The sequence below is a fragment of the Macadamia integrifolia genome, chromosome 6, assembly GCF_013358625.1.
Source record: "Macadamia integrifolia cultivar HAES 741 chromosome 6, SCU_Mint_v3, whole genome shotgun sequence".
NCBI classification, from domain to species: domain Eukaryota; kingdom Viridiplantae; phylum Streptophyta; class Magnoliopsida; order Proteales; family Proteaceae; genus Macadamia; species Macadamia integrifolia.
The window spans coordinates 30,299,123-30,309,916 of record NC_056562.1 but is presented as its reverse complement, the minus strand read 5'-3'; the positions used below and the strand labels follow the sequence as shown (position 1 = coordinate 30,309,916).

Below are 10,794 nucleotides of genomic sequence, written 5' to 3'. Positions count from 1 at the left end.
CCTACATGTGCCCAGGGGGTGCCAAGAAGCCAAAAGCAAATAAAGTATACACTTTCCATATAAATAAATCATAATGTCTTCATGAGACAAAAACAAAGCAAGGAAGATGTGACCACGCAAGGAACAGTCATTATTACCTCAGTATGGATGTTGGCCAGTGCAGAATTTTTGATAATACGAGTGCAGTGGCTATACAGCCACCTAAGCCTGCAATAGCTCCTTCCCATGTCTTCTTAGGGCTAATGTTAGTAAGTGGTGTCCGACCAAATGTCTGCATAAAGTTTCGTTTCTTTCAGAACTTGGGGTCCAGCACCCACACATTTTATGGTTCAGAATTTTAAAGTAGAGCATGTCAAAATACCGAAGTCTTCCACACGCTTTGCTTTAAAAGCATTAAAAAGGATCATCATGCATTTAGTTGAGCAGCACAATTCATGGATATGACCTGTGCTAAAGGCTTCAACTCAGGGTTGAAGGTGACAAGCCCTTACATCCTCCAAGTAAGGAAATCAGACCATCTATAATAACTTTAAGAATAAAATTAGCAAGGCACATAAGGATGCCTCACATGCATAATGTGTGCTGATGTACATGAAAAGAAAATTACAAGGTAAACTTCTATGCACATCAAATTGTGGTATGGTATAGAATGGGTTAGAAGTAAAGCAAAAGATCCTCTGATTGGGTACTATCCAAAGGTCCAAGATACCAATCGAACATTCATCAAAAGGACTTCACACTTGTATTTTCCATCACATGGAAGGAGTTCATGTGCTTCCTCATCAGATGGTTGAAGAAATCCATGGGAGTCAATCCCATGGAAGTGATGCAGATTAAATATCTAATTGAACTTATTTTATGAGAAATAAGCTTTGGGATGGGTTATATATGTGTTGAACCTTTAGTTCCAAGGTTTTCTTTGTAATGGGCCACTTAAATGGGCCTTTGATATGGGTATAGGCTAGGAATGTCACTCTTATCTTCAAAAATATATATGCCACTTCTATTCTTTGACATTGAGACAAGACACAGGATTTCTCCATGAAATTTAACCATATGGTAAAAAGTTAAACACAAAATTGAGCACCTAATTCAGACAGGAAAGTCTTGATAGATCTACATACGAAAAGCAGTAATATTACACTAAAACTGGACTGCTCCAAGTTCAAACACCCACTAGTTTGAGGTGAACTGATCCACTTTAAGACATCATTTACAAGGATTTTAATAGCATGCAAAGCACAGATTCTTCATATTTGATGTGGGAAACAGAAATCCTGAACTCAAAATGTTTACACTCTTGCCTGCAGTTTTACATTCTTCCCACCAGTCATCATAGATCAGACTTCAGGCAGGCGAGTTTTTTTCAACACTGAGGGAATTGATGCAGATTTGTGGCTGAACCGGGTACCAACCATGTTCTGGTTCAATAGGATATTAGAAGTTCATTTATTTATTTTAAATTATCTTGTAATATTTTATATTGGGGAATTTTAGATAGTATTGGTAGATACGTAGGGCAGTAGGAGATTAGATTGTGTTCTCCAGTTTCCTCACTTGAATAGTTTCCTTGTTAAGTTAGTTTCCTTATTTAATGTAATTTCTTTTCTTTTAAAATAATGCCTGTAATACATTGAGATTGTGTTCTCCAGTTGCCTGTGTTTGTGCTCTCTTTCTTCTCTCCCCTTCCCCTGAGAGACCCTTCTTTCCTTCTTCTGATATTCTTCTTCTTCTTCTTCTTCCTACATGTCATTTTCTGTTGCTGTTCCTTTATCTGTTTCTGGGCAGTACCGACAGTCCAGATAGAGTAGATCAAACTCTGTCAGTTCTGGTCCTTTCACCTTTAGAATTTTATATGATGCTTACATCTTTGGGGTGATTGTACCTGCAAGATTTGGAGTCATTATCTTGCATGACCTGTGAGTCCCATGTTAAGTTTCTAACCTGGTTTGCTACTTACCGTCAGATCTAAGTTCAGTCCCTTCTGGTTCCTTTGATGTTGGCTGATCCGACCTGATTGCTGTCCTATTTGGAAGGACTATTAGTGGTGATCTACCACCTGGAATTTCAGATCCAGCCATGACCATGTGAGAGAGTTTGAATATCTGAATCTCCACTGGTTTTTTTCTGGTTACGTCTTGAGGTAGGAGATAACTTCCCCTCCCCCATGATATTCTACCTCTTTCATTTTATAGTTGAGTAAGGACTACTACTGAATACCCTGAAAATATGAACATGACCCTTTATAAGCGCCGCTCTGAATTCTGAAAAGCCATAACCCCAAGAACATTTGTTTTTTTCTTACTAGGCTGAAGAAAAGTATCAAGTGGATAGAGACAATAATTAGGAGACTTTGATAAGCACACCTCAAAGCAAATGTGTTAACAAAGAACTTCATTCATTACAATGTGCATTTCTTTAACAGAGGGATCGAAATTTTCATATGCTGATAAAGGGAAGACATTGTACGTCGGATTTTTATTAATCAACATGCCCTCTACTTTCATAAACTGAAATGTGAAATAGAAGTGCATCAAATTAGTTAGAATGAAAAGGAAATGCAGAAGAAAAAAAAAATCTATATCTGTCTGAGTTCTTTCAACCAAAAAAATGACTGATATTGTACATATAAAATTCATGTAAAACCATAATGATCAACATCAAAGATGTTATACCTTTCCACCTAAAAAAGCATATGTATCAGCCGCAATTATGCTGCTAATAGAAATCAAGGTTGCCACAAGACCCACAGTCCAATGTGCTCGGCCACCAAGAAGAATAGGCCATGAAGTTCCTATTTCTGCCAAGCACAAACTGGTTAAGAACCAAACTTTAGTGAATGTGCAAGCAAAGCCCCCATCAGAACAGAAAATACATAAAGGGAGACAAGATAATCTAAACGAATGATGGATTACTTATAGGAAAGATGGTAATAAATGGAAAGAGTGGCACTATACATGCTGCCGACCTCATAGAAAAGGGAGATTGTCAAGTTTCACCATGGATATGGATATGAATATGAGAGATATATCTCCTTTAGATTGGTAACATAGCCATGTTTTTGCCCCTATTTTATTAATTCAGATATATTTGATGGCCTCTTGAACTAAAATTGCAAATCTTCATCTAAAATCCATTTCCTCATGAACGTTGAACAGTTTACTAGAGATTCTTTACTTCTTGAACCTGCTATTTGATCCTAGTTATTCTTTTTGAAACTCAAAGCAATTATTTTGTGATATATGAATGTTTTCTTACTGTCCATTTCTTTAGGTGATCAAGAATTTGATTTCTCCTATATTTTTTTGACCAATTATATCAGCTAATCAACACTTGGGAGGAGAAAGCTTTTTTACCTTATGCCCGTGGCTTATTTGGCTTTACAAATGCTTTCTTTCAAGTTCCATGTGATTGCAATATCATTTAATCAGTTTTCTTAATTTTCTCCCTTCAACCCCATGGCCCCTTACCCTTTCTCCACAATACTGGCCCCATCTGATTTCTTTCCCACAAAACTTTCTTATTTTCACTTCTAACATTTATTTCCATCTCAATTACCTTCTGTTGCCTCTGCCAAAAGAAGAAGAGAATCAATCACAGAAAATAAAGAAGCAAAAAGAATAAGAACAAGAAAGGTCTCACAGGGGGAAAGGGAGAGAAAGAAGAAGAGATGAGAGCATAGATATCAAGGTGTCGCCTAGGTGATAAGGCAGTTCAGCACTTCAGCCTGTACCGGCACCTTCGTCACCTTGACGCCTTGTTGGTGTCGCCTTGATTTTTTACCATCCTCCATAGCCTTCTTGCCTTGATAACCTTGGATGAGAGAGAGGGGGGATAGAAAGAGGACAACAGCCAAGCTGCCTGCCAAGCCATGGAGGCACACACTCCAACCAAAAAAGCTAAATTTCAATCACCATTTTGAACCTCCATCATGGGTACAAGCTATATAAAAGAAGAAACCCAACGAACAAAGGAGACCTATTTAATTAGGAAACAAAGTCAAATGAGGAAACTGAAAAATACAATTGAATCTCCTATGTATCTACCAATCAATGCAGCAACAATAACACAACCCAGCCTTATCCCAACTAAATGGGGTCAGCTACATGGATCCATGTGTATATAAAAACAAAATAAAAAACAAAAAAAAACTTTGGGACATCCCACTCACGAACAATCGGCAACCCGGATCTTAGCCCTCCAAGCAGCTCTATTAGATGCCACACTAGAGTGAAGACTTAACTTTTGCATATCTCTTCTTACTAACTCATCAATGGTCATTTTTAGCCTACCCCTAGCCCTTTTAGCTCCATCCATCTGCATCTGGTCATTCCTTCATACTCGGGCATCCAAAGGCCTCCTTTGGACATGCCCAAACCATCATAACCAACATTTTCTGAGCTGATCTTGGATTGGGGCAACTCCTAAATCCGTTCTAATCTGGTCATTTCGTATTATATCTCTCAGGGTTTTGCCGCATATCCATCTCAACATCCTCATCTCAGCCACACTCAACTTATCTATGTTACACTTCTTGACTGCCCAACATTCTGCACCATACATCATAGCTGGTCTTATGACTGTCCTATAGAATTTTCCCTTAAGCTTTAGAGGAATACGTTGATCACATAACGCTAGATGCCCCTCTCCATTTCATCCATCCTACTTTAATTATGTGGTGAACATCATCATCAATATCACCTTTCTTGTTTAAAATAGAACCCAGATATCTGAAACAGTCACTATGCGGGATTTCTCTCCCCTCAATTTTCACTCCCTCGCTATCAATCCTCAATCGACTAAAGTTGCACATTATATATTCCATCTCCGTTCTACTTATCTTAAGACCTCTCAATTCCAAAATATATCTCCATAGTTCCAACTTATCATTAATCTCTGCCACTATTTCATCGACCAGAACAATATCATTTGCAAAAAGCATACACCAAGGGATCTCTCCTTGAATATTCCTCGTTAAATCATCCATGATAAGTGTAAATAGGTAGGGGCTCAATGCGGATCCTTGATGTAACCCGATAATAATTGAGCACTCAACACCTTGGCCTCCCACAGATCTCACACTAGTCACCACATCCCATCTAAAAATTCCCAATATAAGAGATTACAAGATAATTCAAATAAATAAATAAACTTCTACTATCCTACTGAACCAGAACAAGGTTGAGACCCAGTTCATCTTGGTCTAGATGGTCAGACTGGTCAAGCCGCTTCAACCAAAAATCTGCATCAGGGTTGTTACAATCTCAGATACCTTGTAATCAAACCAGAAGAAAAAGAAAGAGAGAAGAGAAGAAGAAGAGAGAGGTACAACCAAAGGAGACTCCGAAAAGATGAGAAGAGACCTGCAATCTTACCAGAATGGTTTGATCGCAGGTTTTCCCTAACCTTAATATTATTTCATAAGAATGAAAATACAAGAATACCCCCACGACATAAAGAAGTAACCCTAACTAAAAATATTGGGCTAATAGGACAGAATTGACCCTATTGGTCCAAGGAACTAGCGCTCGGGATTAGCATCAGTCTCAACACTCCAAGCGTCAGTCTCAACACTCCCCCTCAAGCTGGAGCATATACATTACCCAAGCTCAGCTTGGTACAACTATTACGAAAACTATGAGCAAATAGAGACTTAGTGAACATATCGGCCAACTGATCTGACGAAGGAACGAAAGGGGTCTCAATCAACTTCTTCAGAACAGCATCACGAACAAAATGACAATCCACCTCTATCTGCTTGGTCCTCTCAAGGAAGACCGGGTTGCTGGCAATGTACACTGCAGCTTAGTTGTCACAATATATCTTCATAGGCTTAGTCACGGGAAATCCCAACTACAAAAGTAAAGACCGTAGCCACATCAACTCAGCAATAGTATGAGCCATAGCTCTGTATTCTGCTTCTGCACTGGATCGGGCAATGGTAGTCTGCTTCTTACTACGCCAAATAACCAAATTACCTCCAACAAATGTACAATAGCCCATAGTAGATCTCTGATCACTAGCAGAAGCGGCCCAATCAGCATCAGAATAACCAACCAATTCCATATGCCGATTAGGACGATAGATCATCCCCTTTCCAGGAGCACCCTTCAGGTAGCGAAGAACACAGACAGTAGCGTCCCAATGAGCTTTCTGAGGAGACTGCATGAACTGACTGAGTACTCCCACAACATAGGAGATGTCCGGACGTGGCACAGTAAGATATATCAACTTGTCGATCAAACTCCTGTATTGATGCACATCTTGGAGGGGTTCGCCATCATCAACCCCAAACTTCTGGTGAGGATCCATAGGGATATCAACAGATCTGGAAGCAAGCATACTAGTATTAGATAAAAAGTCCAGCACGTATCTCCTTTGAGATAGACTGATCCCCTTTTTGCATCGGATCACCTCAATCCCAAGAAAATAATGAAGTTGACCCAAGTCCTTGGTCTGAAAGTGTTGCTAAAGAGAAGCTTTCACTTCAAAAATTCCTGCCTCATTATTACCAATAAGTATAATATCATCAACATAAACTACCAAGACAACCAGTTTATCACCTCTGCGACAAACAAAGACAGAATGACCAGAATAACACTGAGAAAATCCACAAGTAACTATGGTAGCACTGAACTTGTCAAACTATGCTCGAGGGGACTGTTTAAGTCCATAGATAGCCTTGTGTAAACGACACACACGACCTTTATTCTCCCCCTGAGCAACATAACTAGGAGGTTGCTCCACATACACCTCTTCCTATAGATCACCATACAAGAAGGCATTCTTGATGTCCAACTGAAACAAGGGCCAATCAAAGTTGAGAGCAAGAGAAATAAGTAGACGAACAGAGTTCAGTCCAGCAACCAGGAGAAGGTCTCAAAATAATCAACTCCATATGTCTGAGTATACCCCTTGGCAACCAGACGGGCTTTCAACAGCTCAACAGAGCCATCAGAGTGATACTCAACAGTGTACACCCATCGACACTTCACCAAATCCTTACCAGGAGGTAAATCTACCAAACTCCAGGTACCACGATTCAAGAGAGCATCCATTTCTACATCCATGGCAGCTATCCATTCAGCAATAGTTAGGGTATCATTATGGGTGTGGGGAATAGGGTTAGTAGAAAGTGACAAGGCAAGACCATAGATGGGAGAGGGAAGATGAGACAAGAAAACAAAGTTATCGATAGGATACACAACCATAGATTTTTAAGTGCAGGAACGTATACCTTTCCTTTGAGCAATTGGTAAGTCATCAGGCGAAGAAGGAGGAGGAGCTTCACCAAAGAAAGGCGGCAATGGAGGAAGTGAATCATCTGGAGTATTAGTTTCTCCACTCGGCTGTCCAACCTTCTTCTTGCGCTGATAAACCTGTAGAGGTGAGTCACTGGCACTGGACACATCAAGGAAGGGTATGAGAGATGGAATGGGTGGAGGAGATGGAGAAGTCCACTCCATACCAGACTAGGACACCTGAGGAGAAAAGAATGATGTGCCTTCAAATAAGGTCACATCGGCACTAACAAAGTTCCTGTGGTCATGACACTTATACCCTTTCTGAGTACGTGAATAACCCAAAAAAATATACTTAGTAGACCTAAGAGATTTTATCTACTTGCACATGCAAATTATGGACAAAACACACAGCCAAAGACTCGGGGAGGAACAAAAAAACTTGGCAAAGTAGGAAACATAATAGAAAAAGGGGACCTATTTGAGAGCACTGAAGATGGCATGCGATTAATCAAGTGACATGCAGTTAAAACCTCATCACACCAAAAATGCTTAGGAACATGCATATGAATCATAATAGCACGGGCTACCTCGAGTAGATGTTAGTTCTTCCGCTGTGCTACCCCATTTTGCTATGGGGTATAGGCGCAACTAGTTTAGTGTATCATCTCATGGTTGGCACAAAAATAAAAAATATCAGTTTGAGCATATTCTAAAGCATTATTAGAACAAAAAATCTTAATCAAAATGCCAAACTGAGTTTTTATTTCATTATAGAATTGCTGAAACACATTTAAAAATTCAGATCTGTCATTTAACATGTAAAGCTATATAAGGCGAGAACGATCATCCACAAAAGTCACAAAATAATGAAAGCCAAATCTATTACTAACTCTGCAAGGACCCCATACATCAGAATGGACTAAGGAAAATAAACACGGACTACGAGACACATAGCGAGATGGGAAGGACACATGGTGATGTTTTCCCAACTCACAGGCCTCACATTCTAACCTAATCACAGACTTAAAACTAGGAAATAAAAGTTTCAACCTAGCTAAAGATAAATGTCTTAAACGACAATGCCATTGGAAATGAGTCACATCCCCAACAGCAGTAGCAGCAGAAGAAGTATGAGAACCACAGTTGAGATAATATAAATCATCTTTTTCATGCCCTACACCAATCGTATTCCTCGTGTGAAGATCCTGAAAAATACAGTAAGAGGTAAAAAATGTTACTGAGCAATTTAATGAGCTAATTAACTGGCTCACAGAAAGAAGACTTAATGGGATTTGTGGAACATGTAACACAGAAGATAAATTCAGTGAGAATGTGGGTGATATAGTACTACAACCGAGAACCGATGTAGAAGTACCGTTGGCAAGAATAACAGATGTAGAACTAGTACTAGAAGAAAATGTTTTAAAAAGTGATGACTTACCAGTCATATGGTCAAAACCACCTGAATCAATGATCTAAGGGGTAGAGGTAGTGGTAAGAAGGGTTGAGGTACCTGTATGAGCTAAGGTGGCAACGGATATAGACCCACCATTGGATGTATTAGAGGATGCCTCAAGAGTATGCAAGCGCCGGAGCAACTGATTGATGTCATCGCGCAGACTGGTAGATGAATTTCCTGAAGAAGGTCTCGGTTTAGCATCAACAGAAGACATTGTGTTAGTACCATCATCTGACACCGCATGATTGGCTAATTGGGTTGCCCACTCTGGCTTGCCATGCTTTGCCCAGCAAGTCTCTATAGTATGATTGGGCTTCCCGTAATAAGTGCACTGGCAGGCTGCACGATCAAAAAGTTATCCACTAGAACCTCGACTAGCCGATCCACGACCGCGACCACATCCACGGTTGGCAAGGAAGGCCGAATTGTCTTTGGAAGACTAATCAGATTTAGCTGATGAAATGATACGCTGCAGTCGCGAACATAGTTTTTAAGGCGATAAGGCGACGGAGGCGTTTGAGGGTCTTTCAAAGCGCCTTAGCGATAAGGCGGGCATAAAGCATCGCCTTATCGATTAAAACGTTCTTGTGTAATTTTTTTATAAAACCAATCTATTTGACTCAAATCCTAGTTGAATCCTATTACTCATATGTTAAACAAATATTAAAGGTTCATATTCATACCAATGAAAACAAATCAATAAAGTGAATAAACTAAGTTCATCTTCATCAATCATTAATCATCATAACATATTAACATATAATATAAATACATAATTATGAAACAAAATTATAAATATAAAGAAAATAATACATAAAAAATACAAGTATTTATTATACTTACCTCTATGATGCCAAAATGAGTGCCTAAGTCCTAAGGTCGTCCACTATATTTCTACTCCCGTCAAAGAAGAATGAAGCTCACAGCTGCCGGAGCAAAATGGTGGCCTGGATCAATGGTTCTTCCTTGTTCCTTGATTCCTTCTCAAAGCCCTTTCTTAAAACCCTTGACAAAATCCAAACCCTATTTGTGATTCTTGTTTTTGTTTTGTTTGTTTTGGTTATTTTTTATGGAGTAAAGCTGATCCCATACATCTCAAGTGTTAACAAAACCATACACCTACCAATAAAAAATCTACATTTCGAATCTTCATCAAGTAATTTTAAAATGTGTTTAAAAAAAAAAAAACCCATAAGGCGCCACTTCACGTAAGGCAGAGCACTACCTTATCATCTCTAGACCGCATCAGCGCCTTAAAAACTATGGTCGCGAATAAGTGTCATTCAGAGAAGAAACAATATCGTCTGCAAGTAAATGGCCCTTCATTGCCTTCAAATCATTATTCAAACCAACAAAAAATTTGAAAATGAAAAACCCATTATGCTAAGCCTTCAATTTGTCAATGTCTGTGGTCAAGAGTTGAAAAACATTAAGTTCTTCAACCATTCCCCTGAAAGTGCTATAATACTCTGAAAGAGATCTGTCAAACTGGCGAAACTGGAACAGCTTCTCATAAATATCATAGATACCGGTCATTTTCTTTTCCTAAGAGTAAGTTTTCTTCAAATCGTCCCATACTCCCTTTGCAGTAGAGTGAAACATGACATTGGTAGCAACATCTGGTTCTATACTATTCCACAACCAGATTAAAATCAAAGCATTCTTGATGCAGATATGGCTGCCCTTTCTTGGTTGGACCAGCATGACCGGCTTTGGAAGCCAAGAGCCAAGAAGAACCGGTCCAGCCCAGGGTTTTGGTCCAACAAGGGTTGGAAATAAAATTAGTAGTTTACCCAGTATTTTATTTCATGCTTTTAGTTTCCAAACTTGAACATAGGAGTAGGATTTATTTCCTTGCTTTGGTTTCTTTTTTATAGTTGTTTCCTAATTTAGGCTAGTTTCCATTCCAGTTAAGTTTCTAATTTCATGTTCCTATTTTCCTATATATTGGTTGTAATCGACTGAAGATTTAGAGAGCAATTTGATTATTGAATGAATGTGTGAGTGTAAACCTTCTTTTCCCCCTCTCTACTCTGATTTCCCCTCCCTTCTCTAAGGTTCTCCATCAACTTGGTATCAGAGCCGAAGGAT

General features: G+C 39.1%; 1 protein-coding gene across 2 annotated transcripts in view; it reads right to left on the bottom strand.

Moving 5' to 3' along the window:
• Positions 1-10,794, bottom strand: part of LOC122081107 (phosphatidate cytidylyltransferase 4, chloroplastic-like) — a 55,731-nt gene that overhangs the window by 38,038 nt on the left and 6,899 nt on the right. The window contains exons 4-5 of one of the 2 annotated variants that reach the window (XM_042648082.1): positions 2,676-2,800; positions 138-271 (exon numbers count right to left, since the gene is read on the bottom strand). In XM_042648082.1, the coding sequence (XP_042504016.1) occupies positions 138-271; positions 2,676-2,800 (259 nt within the window). The remainder of the gene's footprint in view (positions 1-137; positions 272-2,675; positions 2,801-10,794) is intronic. The other variant, XM_042648084.1, reaches the window with a different exon arrangement.